The sequence below is a fragment of the Montipora foliosa genome, chromosome 4, assembly GCF_036669935.1.
Source record: "Montipora foliosa isolate CH-2021 chromosome 4, ASM3666993v2, whole genome shotgun sequence".
NCBI lineage: Eukaryota > Metazoa > Cnidaria > Anthozoa > Scleractinia > Acroporidae > Montipora > Montipora foliosa.
Window position 1 is genome coordinate 42,676,734 of NC_090872.1, and position 20,879 is coordinate 42,697,612.

The 20,879-nt window shown below is 39.6% G+C and overlaps 2 protein-coding genes across 4 annotated transcripts in view; one reads left to right on the forward strand and one right to left on the reverse strand.

Annotated features, from left to right (window-relative positions):
• Positions 1–10,338, reverse strand: part of LOC138000826 (tRNA (cytidine(32)/guanosine(34)-2'-O)-methyltransferase-like) — a 16,202-nt gene extending 5,864 nt beyond the window's left edge. The window contains exons 1-2 of one of the 2 annotated variants that reach the window (XM_068847489.1): positions 9,977–10,337; positions 1–364 (exon numbers count right to left, since the gene is read on the reverse strand). The exon at positions 1–364 is cut by the window's left edge and continues 19 nt beyond it. In XM_068847489.1, coding sequence (XP_068703590.1) covers positions 1–364; positions 9,977–10,273 — 661 coding nt within the window. In that variant the 5' untranslated portion in view covers positions 10,274–10,337. Of the gene's footprint in view, positions 365–9,976 lie in introns of both variants that reach the window. The other variant, XM_068847490.1, reaches the window with a different exon arrangement.
• Positions 10,339–10,370: 32 nt separating this feature from the next.
• LOC138000825 (phosphopentomutase-like) overlaps positions 10,371–20,879 on the forward strand; it is a 146,837-nt gene continuing 136,328 nt past the window's right edge. For both annotated transcript variants that reach the window (XM_068847487.1, XM_068847488.1), the window contains exon 1: positions 10,371–10,508. In XM_068847487.1, the coding sequence (XP_068703588.1) occupies positions 10,413–10,508 (96 nt within the window). In that variant the 5' untranslated portion in view covers positions 10,371–10,412. The remainder of the gene's footprint in view (positions 10,509–20,879) is intronic.

Here is a 20,879-nt window from a genome sequence, read left to right on the forward strand (position 1 = left end):
CACCCAGCAAAGGGTTTAACATTGTTGGTAAAAATCCATCTGGTGGGGAGTAACATTGACACACGACGAAGGATTCAATGCTTGAATTTCGACTGCTTCTTGGCTTGCAAATAGTCACAGTTGGGAAGAACACTTTTAGTTGACAGTATAGAAGTTCAACGTCTTTTCCTCTAAATATTTTAGCCACAAAGTTACCACCTTGCTTCAGTACATGAGTGACAATATTTAGTGCTGCGAGTAAGAGCTGTCCCTGAATGTATTCATCGATATCATGTAGGCCAGTGACATCGGGAGCACCATCACAAATAACCAAATCTGCAGCCTGTCCTTCAAAGTGGCTGACAAGTTCATGAACAGTTGAGATCTGGAAAGTAAATGCATAAGACAGTTTAAAATGCTGTTTTCTCCATAAATGCCTTCTGGTATATATTTTAAATTTGGTAACATGGACCAGGCTCACATGTACTTAAAGGTTTTGTGACACCTCATTGCCTCAGGTCATATGTTTTTTATAGTGAAGCTCAGGTGCGTGAAGCGCGCCAGTAGAGCACCATTGGTAACACTTTTTGGGAAATATATCTATGCAAGAAATTCTGGTTATGACATCAGTGTATGCCCGCTGTACAGAATGTCGTGGTGGAGGTGGGGAGGCAAGACAGCCTCTGGGTATGCGAGAGTTTGGGCAATTTCCTTTGAAGGGAAATCACATGGCAACCCACTTTTTTCTTGCAGGAATCATATTAGTGATGAGCATTGGGATAAAGAGCAGGAAAGAGCACGAGAGAAGAGGTGATGAAATTTTAGAAATTTAAGCAAAGTAAAAAAAAAGTAAAGTGGTGCATTTATATAGCGCCTTTATCACAAATGTCTCAAAGGTGCTTTACAATGATCAATTTACCCCCAGCGGACTGGAAGCATATACAGGAGCAAATTGCAGCCGCTTCTAAGCAGTCCATGCATGCTGGTACTCATTTTACCGACCTCGGAAGGATGGAAAGCTGAGTGAACTTTAGAGGGAAAGAAGGTCGCCAAATATTCTACTCTCGGCAGGGTTGGAAAGCAGAGATCTAACCAGTGCGCCAACCCCTACGCTACTATAAAGCCTCGACAGAAGCTGAGGAAGGAGAAGACGAGTAAATTTCAATGAAGTACACTGTAAAGCTGAGAGAAATGGAGCGAGAGACAAAACAACAGTTAGCTTTCAGGTAATGTTTTCCTTCTTAATGCATGCCTCACTGCCTCACACATTTTGTAAAACTCACTGAAAAAACAAAGAAGGCCTGAAAACGTTGTCTATTTTGTCAGACATATTAAGCTTAGGACCGAACTCTTGACGGCATACAATTTTTTAATTGGATTGCAGTACATTTTAGCTTATCTGCAACGAGTGCATTTGTAGCCAATGTTTGGGACAGTTTTGGTTCTTTTTGGTCGGATAAGATAAGTTCTTTGATAAGCTCCAACCTGCGAGTTATAAAAATCGTTTGTCTTGTTTGTCACGTGGCTTTGCGGCCAGCTACAATTACATTGTACTTATTTTGGAACTTAATTCATCATTACTATGTCGCGACTGTCCACACTAAGTTAATACCTTTCGATTTATAGACGTTTTGAGTGAACTGGATGTCCAGTCGTGAGTTGCTTTGTTTGACTGTGAAATTGCAATCGATTGAGCGAATTACTATACTTTAGCTTGACTTTTTGGGAATTTTTGCTGTTGCTCTAAACTGGAGAGAAAGGGTGTAAAGATTATCAGTTAAATGGAAAATGTTGTGAAAGAGAATACTGTGCATGTAATTTCAGTTTTAGTTGTTGATTAAAATTGTTGGTTATTGTTGCAAGGCTTGTTCGTTTACTGCTGCTGTCTGCTGCTGTCCACTCACTGTAAACTGTATGCACAAATTACAATGTTGTACTTTATGCAGAAGCATAAATATACAATGTATAGATTTAGCCAAGCCTAAAAGCGGAGCTCCCGGTTTATTTATTCTTACTGCCTGTAGGGTTAGTGAAAAATTCATTGCCTAACTACAGTGAATTCCACGGTACATTTTACGCTAAAACCGATATCGCATGAATTACAAAGCGTTGAGTACGATATCAGTTTTTCAAGTCAAATTTACTTAAGAATTCACCAGTTTGGCAATGAATTTTTCTTGCACGACATAAGTTTTAAAAGAAAAAAAAGCACACCCTCAGTGAGCGAACGCAAAAGGAAAAAAGCAAATCAGAGTCAACTGTCAATAACCAGCGAATAGGAATCATACTAAAATTAGAAGCCATAAAAAAAAACTAGTTTTACTGATGTACTTTATTCCACTTTATCTCTGAAAACGAGATCATTCACATTTTGATGTATTTCATTGAAACATGCCAGGTTGGCTTGGAACAAGAATCCGCAAAGAATGGCAATGCAACCAAGAAAGGAAGAAATTCAAACAAGATCCGCTCCAACACTAAATTACCTTTAGGTGCTTTAAACAAACTTCTAAAAACACACGCTAGTGAAATTTCCCCCTCACTTTACGAGAACTCGTTGCGATTACGTGTTTATAACATAAGGGCAAAATTTTCTTGTCACTGTCGAGGCACATCGAAAACCAGTTGGGCAAATGGATTAAAAAGCACTTGTTCGCTCGCATTTTAGAGCAAAACAAACAAATAAATCAACATTTTGTTTAAAAGAGTACAGATAATTGTTATTTAATTCCAGTTGATAATAAAAATTCGATTTTCATTCCTGAACAAGGGAAGAACCGATTAAACCACCTTTTAAAAATAGGCATCCACTTTAAATAATGGATCCATAAAAATAACAAACTGTTTAGTGCCCAAGGAAAGAATTTGTGGAGTGACTTCTTCCATTAAGTACATTGTATGAGCTATTGTTCTGTTTTGTCATTGTCGTTCTCTTTTGCTCTCCTTTTGTTTCTGTTCTAGACATAGGTCCTTCAGACTGCACAGAGCTCCGCTATTACACTCTCTAGTACATCATCTGTTGCCGTTGTTGTAGTTAAAATCTTTCCTTGGTTAAAAAAGTTTGTTTTTTTACTTTCCATTGTTTCAGATTATGATCTTATGTGTATAAAACAAAGGAAAGTAAAAAAAACAAACTAGTTTGAACATTTTTAACCAAGCACAAATTTTAACTACAACAACAGTTGACATCAAAAGGTGCATACAGTGCAATGGATAAACCACTATGGTCAGAACACTTGAAGACAACTCCAAATAGTTGTTAGGATTCAAAAGAATGGCTTAAATAGAAATGAATTTTCAATAATTTTCTGGAAGTCTGCCATGAGAGGATCTCAACAAGCCTGAACTGAAGGTATTTGGCATGAGCCATTATGATTACATGTACTTAAATGAAGCAAGGAAATGAGAAATGTGCCCATCACATCCTTCCACAAGAAGCCAAGAGCCCTATGAAACACTTGATGAATACCTGCAAGCTCCGAAAACAGAGATAGTTAACAGTGAAGAGCTACATGTACATTTGATGCATGCGAAACAAAAACCAAAACATAGCGAGAAACCAAATCCATCTCAAAATCAGAAGACATCATCTAATACTCCTGCTAGAAATTGGAAAATGTATGACTCTAAAGAATTGCTGTTGAAGATAGAAGAGGTCATGTTAGTCAAAGGGTGTGGCCAACAGTTGATGTTCAGTATTATATTTTTAGTAGAAGGAAAGTAAACCGAGCAGCTCACATGTCGATTGGACAGGTGCTACTTGTGATGTGATAATAGCTACAACGATTTGAGAAACCTGTTACAGGATGGGAATCTACCCATGTCCAGTTATACATTGTAGATGTTTGATGGCACCTTCATACCGCCTATTGGCGAGACTACCCTCACATTTGACAGAAGACGGCCTCAAGAACTCAGTTTTCAAGTGGTGAAGAGCTCCAACAAATCTTTGTCAGTAGAGGAAAATTGTGGAGGTCCTAGAACCAACCGAATGGATAAGCAGCTTGGAAGTGGCCACAACCCCCAACAAGTTCAGACTATGTCTTGATCCTAAAGATCTTAACAAGGTAGTTATATGCCCAAAGTATCAAATGCCCACTCTAGAGGAGTTACAGCCCAAAGTGTTCAGTACTCTAGATGCCAAAGATGGGTTTTACCAAGTTGGATTACATGAAGACAACGATCTGAAAATGACCTTCTGGACTCCTTTTGTACAAGTACCTGAGGTTGCCTTTTGAAATTAACTTGGCACCAGAAGATTAAAGGAAAAAACTTAATGGCCTACCTGGGGTAGCAGTCATTAGAGATGACTAGTGATAGGGTATGGAGAGAATGATGCTGAAGCAAACCAAATTCATGATGAGATTATCTTGTCCGTCTTTCAAAACAAGCATGCAAGGTCAATCTCTGCTTAAACAACAGCAAAATGAATCTCAGAAAGTCGAAAGTCAAGTTTATGGGACACTTGATCACCAAGGATGTGTTAAAGCCAGATCCCGAAAAGCTGTTCAGGAGATGCCAAGGCTGACATCTAAGAGAGAACTGTCAAGCCTCTTGGGATTTGTGAATTACTTATCAAAGGTTCTGCCAAGATTATCTGAAGTTGCTCAGTCACTGAATCAGCCTTCTAGGAAGTGCTAGCGCTAGTAGTCCAGGATCCTGTGCTCAAGTATTATGACCTGCACGAGGAAGTAACGGTCCACAATGAGCGAGTATAGATCCATCAAAATAAGAAAAAAGAAGAAAGGTGAGCGAAATCAGCAGTATATTTTATTTCTGGTGACCCATTATGAATCATAAGCTGATGTGAGCAGCTTTAGAATTGGGTGTGTGGCTCACGCAAGCACTCTCGGATGAAAATCCTTTTGAGCCTCCTTAAGCTGCCCTCAAGATCACGGGTGGCCCAAGCTCTGTGTTGTGTTTTGAATTTAGAGAGCTTGTATCGCAAGTTTTAATTTGATACAAATCAGAAGGCTTAATAAAAGAAATGCTACTGATGTTACACCCACTTGTCTGTTGTCTCCTTGTGATTGTTCTTTGGTAATTTGATGCCATTCTGTCCTCTCTTTCGCGAGATAGCCTCAACTGAAGACTTATCTCTAAAAGAGAGAGAAGGTAGGAAACGCTCACCAGTCGATTGGCCAAGCGAACCCAAAAATTGAGCCAAAAATGTGGCCAAGCGACATGTTCAAAGATTCCACCAAACATCTATTGAAGAAAATATTCTCACTATTCATTCTGTGAAGGAAAATTTGCCACAAAATTTCAATTTTGACTTCTGTCAATATTCTTGTCACAACCAGACGTGCACCCAACCAGTCAGCTGGTGACAGGTCACCACTCCCTTACCACAAATCTTTTCCTCCACCCCTCCTCGGACTTGGAAAAATTCTTTGAAAGAAACCTCACGCTCCTAAAGTCCAGGGAGGGGTGAATCGAAAGATTTGTACTATAAAGGGAGCTTCAGCTACATAAGAATAGTGCTTATTTCTTTTATTAAGTCTTCTGATTTGTATTGACCAAAAGTTGCCATAAAAGCTCTCTAAATTCAAAACACAACACCGACTTTGGGCCACCTATGTCAAGTTTTGCAGACATTCATATGAAATGATGAACATTTTTTTTAACACTGTGATTGGTTTGATAGTTTTTTGATACTGAGAGAGAACTTATTACTTTTGCTGATTTAGATGGTTTAATCTCAAATCCAAGACTTGCAGGTCAGTTTTATGACCTTCATCTTTCCAAAGAAATGGAGATGTTACGTAATGATTGTGTTCCGTGTACTCGTACATGAGGAACTGGTTGCTTCACGTTGCCAACCAGTATGCACTAAAACAGGGTTTGCTAGAAAACGAGGATCGAGGGTCGAGGATCGAGGATCGAGGATTGAGGATCAGGGATTGAGGATCCATCACAAGCTAAACTAAAGCTTTTTTAAATAAGACAAGAACACTAACAAGTCTGAAATCGGTCAGTGTAAAATGCAGACTGACGCCTAGGCCTGTGCCACAGCCTATTTCATACTGTAGTCTGTTCTTTAGACCCAGTCTGCATTTTATAATAATAATAATAATAATAATAATAATAATAATAATAATACAGATTAAGATTGTGAATATCATTTTTTAGCATTTTAGTAGATTATATATTGTAAATTTAAGATTGTTTAAGAATTTGTTAATAAAGTTTTTTAATTAAAAAATAATAATAAAAAAAATAAAAAAAGAAATAATAATAATTTAAATTTATTCATCTCTAGTGCGCATCTTAACATGACTATGATCAGATACGCATTCTTAAGTTATATACTGACCGGTCTGGAAACCAATTGTGTGCACAGAAATTAAGACAATAATATGATCCATAGTTTCACTGTAACTCATTTTACATTGTGCTATACAGTACAAAGATCAGCCTTCCATCCAGCTCAGTTGTTTAATGGGTCTTTCTTTCTTTCTTTTGTTCTTCATTGATCAAAAGTAAAACAAAAAGATTACTTTCAGGCTTTAAGTGTCCCAAACACGAAGTCTTGGTTGGAAAACTAAGAAATGAGTTGGAACACATCTTTTCCCCTCATTCTGAAAGATTTAGCTAGACTTGGAGCACAGATAATCACACAAAAATGTATGACTGACTTCCTGGAAGTTTACACGATGCAGACTGTAGGCTCTTAGGGCGGACAATAAGAGAAGTTATTTGGACGTGGGGGGTGGGGGAGGGGGTGTAGGGGAACTACTCGGGCTACTGGACAAAACATCTGAATAGTTCCTTTTAGACATCGCAAAAATCTTTTTCTGAGTTTTGTATTCAGGCTGGAGACTGAAAGTTATGGTCGTTGATTGCGTGACTAGTGGAGAACACTACTTATTGAGATGCAAGCATTCTTCACACTCAAGTGCACTCTTCAATCACAGCAGAATCCTAAGAAATCAATGAAGTGTTTTTTCTACGTGAAAGCGGTGAATTCACGCCAGGTGACTGAACCCAAACCCAAAAAACCTGTTTCCTGCACTTGTGGGCTTGTTTCCTGGACTGACTGAAAAAAAAAACTGAAAAGACGGAGAATGTTTATAACCTCTCTCTTTTAAAGAACCAAAACAAAAATACGATGAACGTGGGGAAATAACCACAAATATCGAGAAGTATAATTTTGTGCTCTTGTTTTATTGTGGTGCAAGAGATCGAAATTTCATAAGTCACCAAACGCTGAATCTGTAGGGGTTGGCTGTTACTGAACCAGAGCTAACGCACATTAATAAGCCATGTAGTCACGAGGTGTGTGCAAGAAGTGCTGACTGATACAAACCAAATCTCACGATGCCTTCCTGGCGTTTTGCTAAATAAAATAAGCCCCCCCTCCTCAAAAACAAAAAAAACATTTAACAAGAAACTCGCAAAGTTCAATATTACAACTTTCTGTTACTTTTCTTTTAGTTTCTTCTTTAACCCATTGAAAAATTTGCGTGTGTGATGTAGAAGGTTACTTGGCCAATTTTTGAGATTATAGCAGTGGTAAGCGAGCATTAAAAATAAACCATATGCACAGTAAATGTACACAAGATACTGAGTTCTAGAATTAAGTTCACCTTGAAGAAGAAACAGTGAACTTCCAGATGATGTAAAAATATTGCTAAAAAGTGACTGAAAACACATCCTAAGGCTGAACTGAAAATGTAAAGGTAGATGTTTTGAAGCACCGCGCGTTAAGCAATCAAGAAAGTTTTTGATTGCTAACTAAACAAAGCGTTTGAAAAATATACATTATAACTCAAAATATGCCTTGTGCAATTTACAGTTAAGTCTAATCACTCAATGGATAAAAATTGTTCGAAATTTATTCCTATTGCTTTGTTTTCTTGCAGGTATAAGTGCAAAAATTATGCAAATTATTCTGCTTGTCGAAATACACAAAACCGCAAGATAAATTTAGTTAATTGATCACTTCATCTATAATGTTTCATGAGAAAAATAGTGTAGAAAAGTGCTCTTGGCACTTTGAAAACTTTCACTGAAAGATAAGTTACACAACACAAGAAAACAACAGAGAAAATCGCTGGAGGTATTCTCGCATTTGCGGATTATAAACGCACGATTGATTTGATTTATTTGTTGAAGATACTAATCTTTCCAGGTATGTTGAAGGCGAAAATTCCTTCAATTGCCAATAATGTTTATTTTAGGACAAAAAACCTTGTTAGTTGCAAAAACTCCATCGGTTGACCAATATAAAGCTAAATTTGGGAGCTAATCAATGCCCATTATTATGTTAATTGCTACAAAGGCCTTTAATTCTGCGTGGCTTACTCCATGAAAACAGGCAATGCGCTCGGGGATTTTCAAGAATTTTTGACAGGGATATCTACTCATTTTGTTTGCCATTAATTCCCATAGATCATCTCCTACATGTATGAAACTAAGGAAAATATTTAATTCATTATGATTATCTAAAAAAAATAAAGGCCAGCTGCCACGAAATCTGGAAGTTGAATATCATCGAGCTGGTCATTCCAGCGAGCTTCTTGTTTATCATCAGTGTCATTGTTCACTTGGTTGTCACCGTCACCGTCACTTTTAAAGCCATCTACCGGTAAATCAAAATTGTTGTCCCTTGTATCCCCTCCTCTTACAAGAAAACCATAAAAGTCACCTTTATCCTCTGAACCCGAGAAAAAAAGCAGGGACATCCCCATCTTTTGATGCATTATCTGACACATCGGCCGTTGTCTTCGTACAATTTGATCGTGCGTTGGAAAGGGCAAAAAGCCATCCCTCGTGGGGTCTCTTATCAACTGTCAAAATACGCTCACAAGACGACAAAATTAATGATTGGTCAATTATTCTACTAAATCTCCATAACAACAAAAAATAGAGATTTACTAAGGGAGACTGGGTAGAGGCCTAAGATCAAGACGCCATTTTTAGGGCCAGTTACGGCTGGTTTAGGAGTCGACGGGTTAAAATTGTACTATTTTTAATATTAATATTAATAATATTATTATCATTATCATTATCATTATTATTGTTAGTATTAGTCCACGATCCCTGATCCTCGATCCTTGATCCCCGATCCTTGATCCTCCTTTTCCAGCGAACCCTAAACAGTGGCACGCTCTCACTGGCTACTCAAACTCAGAACATCCTTTGGTATCAACCCATTCTCCACCTTGAATTAACGTTAATTCTTAATTTGCTTTGAATTTACTATTATCGTTAATTTAGAAGATGGGAAGCTTGATATGGAATCATGGATTATGGGAAATGGTCATACATTTTATAAAAGACAACCCAAGTGTATGGACATAGGACTCGAATCTGTGAATGTTCATTATTAACCAGTCACCTAACCACTTGACCACCACACCGCTAGCTGCTCAGGAACAATATTTAAAACACTATTTGATAATGCTGTGTTATCAAATGGCAACAAACAATATTACACACTGCAAAGGTCGCTTTCAAAACTTCACGACAAAGCTAAACATTTTAAAATCCAAGGTTAGGCTTAAATTATTAATCTAGCTTGGGCCTAATAATTCTTCAGCAGCGACATTCTATGGCAGACTTAAATAAATGTTTTTCTGAGAATGCGGTGTCTTGATCTTCAGTGGTGAAGAGGAAGAAGCGGTTCCTATACATGTAGAGTAGACGCTCCGGGTTCGAATCCAGTCCACGGATAATCATAATTTTTTTTTATTTCTTTATTTCCCCTGCTACCACTGGTCCTGGGACACAGTGTCCTAAATTAAGGGTAATAGTAAATTCATAGCAAATGAAGAATTAACGACAATCGTTAATTAACAGAAGAGATCATGTTGTTTGGTATATCACCTCCGAGCAACCCCCGAATTTATATATGGCAATCGTTGCAGGAATAAACGATCGAGTGAAAATCATCGTTTTGTGCTACCTTACATGTATCTTATGATACGGCATACCAATCGTCGGTAGCCTCGCAGCTCCGACGGTAGCGTCGAAAACCTGTGCCCATTCTTACTTTTGTAATGTCCCCTTGTATTTGAACAACACCAGGAAGTGGTGCCATGGCCTGCAAGTCAACTGCTACGATCTTCACTCTCTCCTTGCCATGAGGCCGCTCTTCAATCATTTTTCTGCTCAACACCTGACTCCAGCTTCCAGGAGCAGCACATAAGTCCACGACGCGATTCACACCACTCAAAAGATCGAAATCATCGTTAAGCTGCAACAATTTATAAGCACTTCTCGCCCTCCATCCTTCTTCTTTGGCCAGTCTGTAATAAATGTCCCTTTTGTCTTTCGAAGAGCGCCCCATATTTTTTGATTCTTGTGAAAGAGGAAAGAGAAGTAAAGAGACGGGTATTTGGTACAATAAATGCACTCATACACCAAGTATCTACTAAAATACTTCGATGCTGCTGACAACTTACACGCGGGTTCGTTAATCCTTAAAGATGGCGGCAGAAATTACAGATCGTGCGGAGGCACAGGTAAATTCAGGAGACAGCGGACTGGATGAAAAGATATCAGAATGGTTGTCCTTGGACCAGGTGAATATGATTTATTACTGAAGTATGTCCTGTCACTTACTTACATGTCATCGACATGTCTAAAGCGTTCGATAGTTTAAATCATAATATTCTCCGAAGTAAGTTACGTAGATTAGGCCTTGCCTCACACTGTCTCTCATGGTTTTCTAGTTATCTTTCTGATAGGATTCAAAGGGTGCGATATGGAGACGCCGCTTCTCAAATGTTAACTTTAACACATGGCGTTCCTCAGGGTTCTATTCCAGGCCCTGTACTTTTCACTACCTATATTGATGGGTTGATTAACTTAGTTACTCACAGTCAAGTCTCGTGTTATGTAGACGATAGCCAGTTGTTTTTAAAATTTCAAGTTTTGAATGTACACAATGCTATAGCTACAGTAAATGCTGACCTTCAGGAAATTTGCAAATGGTGCGCGAGAAATTCATTGCTTTTAAATCCGGACAAAACCAAATTAATGGTTGTTGGCCAACCGCAACTTACTAAGCAGTTACCACCAATATCTGTTTCTATTTTCGATAAAACTATATCACCGGTTCCCTTTGCTAGGGACCTTGGAGTATATTTAGATCAGCGTCTTTTATACGATACTCATATTACTAAAACAGTTTCTAGTTGCTTTAATCAGTTAGTACATATAAACAGAATTGAGCATGTTTTGGACAGACCAACACTTTTATTAGTCATTAAAAGTTTTGTGTTCACTAAGCTCTTTTATTGCTCGTCGGTGTGGGCAAACACTTCTAAGGCTAATATACATAAACTCCAACTGGTCCAAAACTTTGCTGCGAGAATTATTCTGGGACTTAAAAAATTCGATCATATTAGCGAAGGTCTTAAGTCGCTAGGAATTCTCAAGGTAAAAGATAGACTAGATATCAATGATGCAGTGATGGTATTTAAATGCCTAAACAATCTCGCGCCCAAATATTTATGTGACCAACTACAAATGAGATCCTCTGTATGTACCAGGGTAACGCGATCTGCAAACAACCTAAATATTCCTCGTTGTCGCCTAGCAACTGGACAGCGTCGCTTTGCATATAGAGGTGTAAAAATCTGGAATGGATGAAGTAACGACTTGAGGAACTTAACTAGTTTAAATGCATTCAAAAGGAATTTAGTTAGACAATATTTAAATAAATTATGTTAATATACTTGTTCTTAATTACTATAAAAATTATTTATCTTATTTATACTCATAGAGAATATCAAAGTTAGTATGTTCATATATTTGTTTTGAATTATTGTTCTTTTTGTAGTATTGTACTGAAAAGCCCTTTTAGGGAGTTGCAATAAAATGTATGTATATATGTATGTATGTATGTATGTATGTACGTACGTATGTATCGAATTTGTTCCATTCCCTGCATTCATCCATATGAATATATCTCATTTTAAAGGTTGTAGGCTGTTCAGTAAAAAAAAAAATCAGCATAAAAACCAAGGGCTTTTCAAAAAGATAACCGTAAGTACAAAAATCCGCAAAAATATTGTTGTGGTACAAAAAGTTGAAAAAGAGGTTTGTTAATTCCAATAGGATGGGGTGGTGGGGGGGGGGGAGGGGGAGGGGGAGGGGTCCCGTGTAGCTAGTCGCTTGTCTCTCGTCGTTTGTCTGAATTTTAAAATCTCCCCTGTCAGACTTTAATCAATACTGGTGTCACTTTCTGAAATTGGAATAAAATTATTTGTCCTTGTCGGAATTTCAGTTCATCGGATTTTGTTTTCAATATACTACATTTAACATACAGGGCAAGTGTGCTTTACTTGGTGTGATCACGTCACTTTAGAAAAGTCACATAACGGTGCGTGATGTGGAAATTCCTTCAGCTCCAAACTTGATGGACGTTCCACAGTTAACTGGTTTCGTGTAACGAGCAGGTAGCAGGCAACTACGTGTAGCCATTCGTGTGGCATGCAATTTGAGACAATAAATCACAACAAACAAATAAATGACATGTATTTTTTTCTTACCTTGATTTATTCGTCCTTGCTATGACTGCTACTGTATGTCATGCACAACAATGAAATATTTCTACTCTCCGCAAATCTGAAAATGAAGACTACGACTGCGTTTACACCAGAGCAAAAGTTTCTGGATTCGTGACAAATCCGAAATGCTTATGAATCCGGTATGAAAAGTTTCCAGATACGTCACAAATCTAGAACATTATGGATCCAGAATCCAAAGTGGAAACTTTGTATACAAATACTTTGAATCCAAAACATTTCATTCATGTAAACGGGTTATCCCACAAATCCAGATTGTCTAAGCCTGTCTGCGATCCTTCAAGATTGCGTTTGCACAAGATGGCTGCCGAGTTACCAGGATATACGGAGTCTTTATACTTTTTCCTGAGATGTTTGATTTTGCTGGCGATTCTCTCACGATTAATGAGACTGGTGCTGTGTGGGAATTCTTCATACTGACATACAGCACTGTGCAAAAAGAATGCAAACAAATTTCAAGCGAAATTTCGTTGAGACATAGCGTTACTAATTTTAAGTGCTTATCAAAAATTTGCAGTGAGCATTTGCCTTTTACATTTAAATTAACGTTCGAAAAAGGCCTGTTGAAGTCTTCATAAGTGATCACCCCGGGAATTTGTGAGAGCCGATTTTTGTAAGCGACCAAAATTATAAAAAATAGAGGGTGGTCGCTTATGAGAGCTTTCAATTAGAGTTGAAGTGACATTTTTAACAGGGTTTTACTTTGGTGGTCATAACTTGACCTGGTCGCTTACTGAGAGCTTCAACTGTAGTCGTTGAATAATTGGCAAGGACTGTAACAATTATTATCGAGGTGTTAAGCCGAAGATGAAGAAGACGAAGCGGATAATGGCGGTTCAACAAGAGCACATGTTTTTATTCTTCAAAATGAGGCTAACCGACGTCACGGTTTACAATGATAGCCAAAGTTAAGCAATATTGTTACATCCTCCCCCCCTTTTTTTTTTTTTTTTTTTAGCGAAAATGAACTAAAGCAACGCTGCGAGTGTCTCTCAGTCCTTACAAAAGAGTAATAGAAAAAAAAAAACAACAAACAAAAAAACAAAAAATGATTAAGTCTTAACATAGTCCTGGAATCCAACTGGTTCTTTGATGACACGGCCCGAGCGAGTACACACAGGTGACGACTGCTTGGTGGTCCTTGCTTCCAGGTGGCTTTTCTGGCCGTTCGCAGCTCTTGTGTTTGGCAATTGAGTATCCTGACGCCGTTGAGGTCCAGGCAGTGGATCTGGTACAGGCAGTGCATCCTCTGCGGGAATGGAAGGGCTCTTCACTACTGTAGGTGCTGCCTATTGCGTCTAAAGCTGGAACCGTGTGACTGGACTTCATAGGATCTCTCATCTAGTCGCTTTGTCACGTGACCCTCATCCCAACTGTGTTTACTAAGGACAAATGGTTTCATTCTAACTGTGTCGCCAGCTTTTAAGGCCGCAAGGTCATGGGATGACCGATTGTAGTAATGCTGCTGCCTCTTTTGGTTGAGCTGGAGTTGTTCCCTTTCATAGAGGCTGGGTCGGCTTCTGGGTTCCAGGAGCGATCTTATGGACGGTAACAAGCTTCTTGTCCTTCTCCCCAAAAGACGCTGTGCCGGGCTACTGGCAACACCTTGAGTTGGTGTGTTCCGGATATTGAGTAGAGCTAGGTACTGGTCTTCTCCTGACTTTGATGTCTTGCATAACATTCTTTTTGCCGTCTTCACAGCCGATTCAACTTTTCCATTTGCCTGGCTGTGGTGCGGTGATATGGTAGTGTGCTCAATGCCCCATGTCTTGGTAAAAGATTTGAATTCACGTGATGTAAATTGGGGGCCATTATCTGTAACCAGTTGTCTAGGAATACCATATCGTGCCAGGTGTGACTTCAATCTTTTGATCACAGTTGATGATTTGGTGTCGGTGAGTGGATCCAATTCCCAGAAGTTGGACTTGTAGCAGACGGTGACGAGGTACTCTTTGTCATTATAGGTGAAAAGGTCTGCCCCAATTTTCTCCCAAGCTCCGTCCGGGATTTCATGAGACATGAGCGTCTCTTTACAAGGTGTTAGTTCATACTCGCGGCATGTCTCACAGGTGCGAATCCAAGCTTTTAATTCCTTGTTCATGCCGGGCCAATAAACATGTTCCCTTGCACGGCGCAGGCAGGCCTCAATTCCTTGGTGTCCACTATGGACATCTTTTTTGACAGCTGTGCGCATTCCCTTTGGTATAACAAGCCGCTCGCCACGAAATATAAGGCCATCAGTGACTGCGAGCTCATCCCTAACACTGAAGTATGGGGTGACAAGGGGTGGTAGCGATTTCTTATCTGCTGGCCAACCTTCCTGTATTACACGTTTCAGCTGTTGAAGAGAGGTGTCATCGTTGGTGTATTGGCGGATCTCGCGGATCTTCTCTTCAGGCATGATCAGGTAGGAGAGGGCATTTATGGTCTCGAATTCTTCTTGTCCACAATCAGAGGCTTTTGGCAGGTGAGCCCTGCTGAGCGTGTCGGCCAGGTACATCTCTTTACCATTTAGGTATCGCACTTCAATGTCATATGCCAGGGCGCGCATTAGCATTCCCTGTAAGCGTTTAGGGGCTCTGTCCAAGGGCTTCTTTAAGATGCTTGCAAGTGGTTTATGAACTGAGTACACAGTCACAGGGCGGCCAAACGTGTACTGGTGCCACTTTTCTAGGGAAAATACAATTGCAAGCATCTCCTTCTCTATGGTAGCATATCTCGTTTCTGCCTCACTCAAAGCGCGGCTGGCGTATGCTAGCGGCTGACCGTCTTGAAGTAGGGCGGCTCCCAGTCCCTGTCCACTAGCGTCACACTGGATCGATAGGTTTTTACTTGGATCGAAGTAGGCTAGCACAGGTGCATTTGTCAGCAAACGCTTCATCTCTGTAAAGGCTTTCTCGTGTACAGCATCCCACATCCACTCGGAGGTAGGGAGAGCTAGGTCATAGATTGGACGCATCACATCGGCAAGGTTTGGAACAAATTTAGACAGGTAATTTACTGTTCCTCGTAGTCTTTCTACAGATGCTTTGTCTTGAGGAGGAACCATGTTTTGGACTGCTTCCACTTTAGTGGGGTCTGGCTTGAGGCCATCACTGGTTAAGACATGACCCATGAACGGAATCTCGCTGAGACCAAAGCGGCACTTCTCTTTGCTCAAGGTGATACCCTCATCAACACAGCAGGTGAGGAAGGTACGGACACATGTATCGTGTTCCTCATCTGTTCGACCCCAGATAATCACATCGTCAGCGATACAGCGCACCCCTTCAAGGCCCTCAAGAGCATGATGCAGACGTTTTTGGAAGATTTCGCTGCTGACTTTCAAACCAAATGGGAGACGCAGCCACCGATAACGCCCAAAAGGGGTGGCAAATGTGGTTAACAAACTTGATGCATGATCGAGCTCACAGTGGAGGTACCCAGACTTGAGATCACAAACAGAGAATACTTTCGCCTTGGTAAGTTCTGGAAGTACATTTTCCAGAGTGGGAAGCTGGTAGTGTTCGCGCTTCAGTGCGTCATTTAGAGGTCGGGGATCAATGCAGATACGAATTCCAGCTTTCTTTTCAGCGACAGACATCTGACTCACCCAGTCAGTGGGTTCGTCGACAGGCACAATGATACTCCTGTCCACAAGACGCTGGAGTTCATCTTTGACAACTTGTTTTCTAGATTCAGGCAGGGTGCGTGCGCAACGGATTACAGGAGTGGAACCTTCAATCAATGTCAAGTGAACCTTCTTTCCAGGTAGGGTACCAGGGGTGTCCTTAAAAGCCTCAGGAAACTGTTTGAAGTGTTGATTTTCGTGGTTGACAGCATTAACTGCTTTAAACAGGTCATAATGAACACTTATGAGATTCATCTTCTGTGCGGCGGTACCACTGAGGAGAGGTGTGAGGTGGTCTTTAACAATGACGAAGTCCACCTTGTACGTTTTCTTGGTAGCGGGGTTCTTGACTTTCACTTTACACTTGCCAAGAGCGGGCATAGAGGTTTTGTTCCACATCTGAAGATGGACCCTCTCAGGGCGGATAGCATGCTGATCCCTCAGGAAGTGTTTTGGAAGAATACAAACTGTAGCCCCACTGTCGATTTGCATTTTGACAGGTCTTTCATTTACCTCCATTTCACAGAAAATAAGCTGGTTTCCAGGACTTACTGAATTCACAAATTCACTTTCGAGAGCTGTTACAGTGCTGATTGTCCCAGTGCTGCTTACGGATGAGTCGGAGGAGTAACCGTCGCCCAGAGAGTTGACACCTTGGTGTTTACATTTCGTTGAAGCTTTAAAGTGACTTCTTTCACCGCAGGATGCACAGGTCTTTCCCCAAGCAGGGCACATTTCTTTTTTCATTACATGAAGTTGGAGACAGAATAGACATTTCTTCTTTCCAGAATGCTTATCATCACTCTGGGGAGGCTTCTTGTGCTGGAGTTTGTTTGGGGCTGACTTCTTTGTCTTCTTCGAAATATCCTTGACCTTGTTGATTTCTTCATTCTTCAGAGCCTTCATGTGAAGAGAAGCAGCTTCCATTCCCCGACAGATTTCAATAGCTTTATTAAGAGTCAGATCGTGAGTAGAGAGGAGTTCTTCACGTGTTTTGTCATCCGAGATTCCTAAGAGTAGGCGGTCCATTATTAACAAGTCTCGCATGCAGTCACAGAAACCACAGGTTTTGGCTATGTTTCGCAGAACTGAAAGATACTCATCGATTGACTCGCCAGAGGGTTGATCTCTACGGTTAAACTGAAAACGTTCAAAGAATTCCTGTGTTTGGCCAAGAAAGTGCTGATAGTATTTGGCTAGAATGTCCGCCATTTTATTTCTGTCCTCACCTTCGGAGAATTTCATGCCGTTGTAAAGTCGCAAAGCTTCTATTCCAATCGTGTGCAGTAAAATAGCGCACTTGTAGTCTTCTGGCTGGCTGTTTAAGCCCGTGATAATACAGTAATTATCCCATTGTTGTTTCCAGATTTTCCAGTTATCAACCCGATCGCCTTCGATCTCTAGAGGTTGCGGAGGAGAAACTTGTGGCCTTCGAAAAGCCGGAGCTGGAGCGAGCGTTCCAGAAGCTTGACCGCTAGAATCAGTCATTATGTTCTTTGTTTTACCGCTGCCATCATGTAACAATTATTATCGAGGTGTTAAGCCGAAGATGAAGAAGACGAAGCGGATAATGAAAGTTCAAAACGTTCAAAGTTCTTCAAAACGAGGCTAACCGACGTCACGGTTTACAATGATAGCCAATGTTAAGCAATATTGTTACAAGGACCTCATGGATATATACACCAACCATAACTCTAAAAAAATGACCATTCTAAATCAGTTTCTAGACCTAAATATTGCTATAGCAATAAGATAAACAAAAGTTTAAACCTAATCACTGAAATAGGCACTTAGACTTAATCTGTAAAATGAGAGTTTAACCTAGGGGACTTGTGGTGGGTATATCCATGAGATCTTTCCCGAATAATTTTTTTTCCTGCAATTTTTTCATTTGTCACGTCGCCAGTTCAAGGGTGGCTACAGTTGCAATTTTCATCCTGCACTGGCGATGCGACAAATTTTGAAAAGTTGCATCACCGATGCAAGCAAAAAGCGCTCGTGTGGCCGCAGTTTAAAACTTTGACACTCTCATTATTTATTACCCACCTACAATATCTCAGTTTGTTGACTTAATTTGTTGAATGGTAAGCGATTTTATTTTTTCTCTGCGTGATACTTGCGTGACTTGAAAACCAGGGCATGTAATCAAATCCGAAATGGCGTCTGTCAACAACGTTAATGCGAATGCATTTCTTGACTTTACTGGTGCCTTAGACATCATAATTATTATGACAGTTCCAGAACCAGATTTCAACCTAGAGGTCAACTCCACTGACCTGGACTTGGCAGGAGTGATCATTTATCTAAGTGGAGATAATTAAAGGATTTGATGTGAGAAGAAAAGGGAACTTGTAAGCATCGAAGTTAACTTTGAAGTGTGACTTCTTCTAATCAATCAAAGCGATAAGGGCATTACACTGTTATATCTTTTTATTGACAGAGTATCAATTATCTAAAGGAAAGGAAATCGCTTGAAATGCTTGTCTGCAGTTTCATTCAGGTCGTGTTTACACTTAAGGTTGAGAGAAGAGTACAGTTGTTGATTCCATTCATTCATTAAAATGCAAAACGCTAACCGACACTTTTACGAAATTTTTGTTTCAAGATTACGATATTTTAATTAGGTTCTTGAATTTTCGTTTCAGTACGTATGAACTCCAACCGAAATTTTGTTGTCAGATTAGCAAATTTTTGTCCTGTGTTCGAACTTACGTGTGGCTCAGTCAGTGAAATTTCTTTGAAATATCGGCCGAAAAATAACACTTCTTCCCCTGAAATTTCGAGAGAACAATAACCAAATTTCATCGAAATTCGTTTGCATTTTGTACAAATTAATTCACTTCGTACATGTAAGTCCTCATATTTTCGCTTCATGAACCCTCTCTCATGACCTTCAAAGTCTTGTTGTGATTAAAAAGATTGAACCACTCCAAGTAACATTTCCACTTCACTATCCGTCAAATTTAACGTGCCTGTATTTTCTGATTTTGGCTTTGGATCCCATTTTGAGTGATGAAATGGCGGATTCATCGAGTCAGTATGTGTAAACAGTTGTTCATCCCAGAATGGTTTTAATGTAAACGTGCACAAATCTGAATCCCCTAAATTTGATGAATCCGAGAACATTTACAAATCCAGAAACTTTCCCCCTAGAGTCTGTGTATTGTTGTTAGTTTCGAAGTTATTGTGCACGGTGAAATACTGCAAATACGCCACTTACTTGCCTATTTTGCAAATTGCATCCAGAGCACAAGTAAATCAGAACTTGTGTACTTACAAAAGCGCTGGTCATTGTTCACAAATTTCATTGTCGAAACCTCATTTTGATTGTAACTATAGTCTCACAAGTTGCTGATTGTGAAATAAATAAAAGTCAATTTGACATCAGAAAAAGCCAAGTTTTCTTACTGGTGATTGAAGAATTATTCTTTAATCACCAGTAAGAAAACTTGGCTTTTTCTGATCAATGTCAAATTGACTTTAATTTTGTCTCATTTATGCATAGAAAAGGATATTTTCACTGCTTATTAGTTAATTCTAATGCTTTCCAGTCATTTTTGTGGACAAAAAAAATTGTGTGAAACCAACTGACCTTACAAATTGACATGTAATGGTAGGCGGGGAGAGGATAGGGAGTTGAGGGTTGAATCAAGGTAATAATCACAATCATGTCAGTAATGCCACGAGGCTCAATTTGTCATCAGATGTTTTTTACCTTCTTTGAAGACCTTTGAAGCACAAGGAAAATTGACCAAAATTACTCCTGACATATTTTCGGTCTTCAATTTAGTCCCGGCGGTATCAATCAATGAAGATCAATAATCAATATAATCAATAATAATCACTAATAATCAATAACAATCAATTGATTGGTATTGGAAAATCCTGGTCAAATCCTGAGCTAAAGTTTTTTCTAGAAGGTTCTAGAGTGTAGCGAGGCCAACTCTGATATGTAGCTTTGGGGGCGTTCTGCGCTCAAAGCCGCTTTGCGTTACAACTGGTGAGTTGCGCCGCCACGTAGGTTGGGAGTTGTTCCGGAATGGCTCTGCTTTCTTCCCCCGCTTTTTAATTCCAAATTAATTACATAATATGTTATCTTAAATTCGGAGTATAGGTTATAGAGGAAGACTGGAGAAGAGAGAATGTAGGTATTTCCGGTAGATTATAACCAGAAAATATCTCGATTTGATCGCTTGCACGGCCGCAAGGTATCAACGTTTTTCCGCAAATGGTCATGGTCAGCATGGGCATGAGAATGGAATTTTCAACCGATCGCGGAGCGGTTTTACTAAAGTTTTTCAGCCAAAAAATTACACTAAAGGCTTCGGAAGGGATAAAGAAAAGGATTGTGGTTCATTGGTTGCAATTTCAAGCGTTAAAATTCCTGAAAAAGTAAGATTATTTTCGTAGCGATACAATTACATGTTTTCGCCACATGTTCCTTCGATCTTACAGAATTGTGTTTTCCCTCAAAATATTCGCTTCTTTTCGCTTTCCCTAGAACATAATTACCTTGATTTCATGTCCAGTGAATTGTTTTATCCTTTGGGATGAATTTTCCGTCGAAAAATCGGTTATTTGGGTGGTTTTTAGCAAACAGAGGTCAGTTATTCTTAAGGTGATATGTCTCGTTGCCGTTAGCAATGGGCTGCAAATTTGACAATTTTATCGGATTTACATATTACGCATTATCGCTAATCGGACTAAAAAAAAGAAATTCTGAAAATATTCGTGCCTGGTCAGTTTTCCGT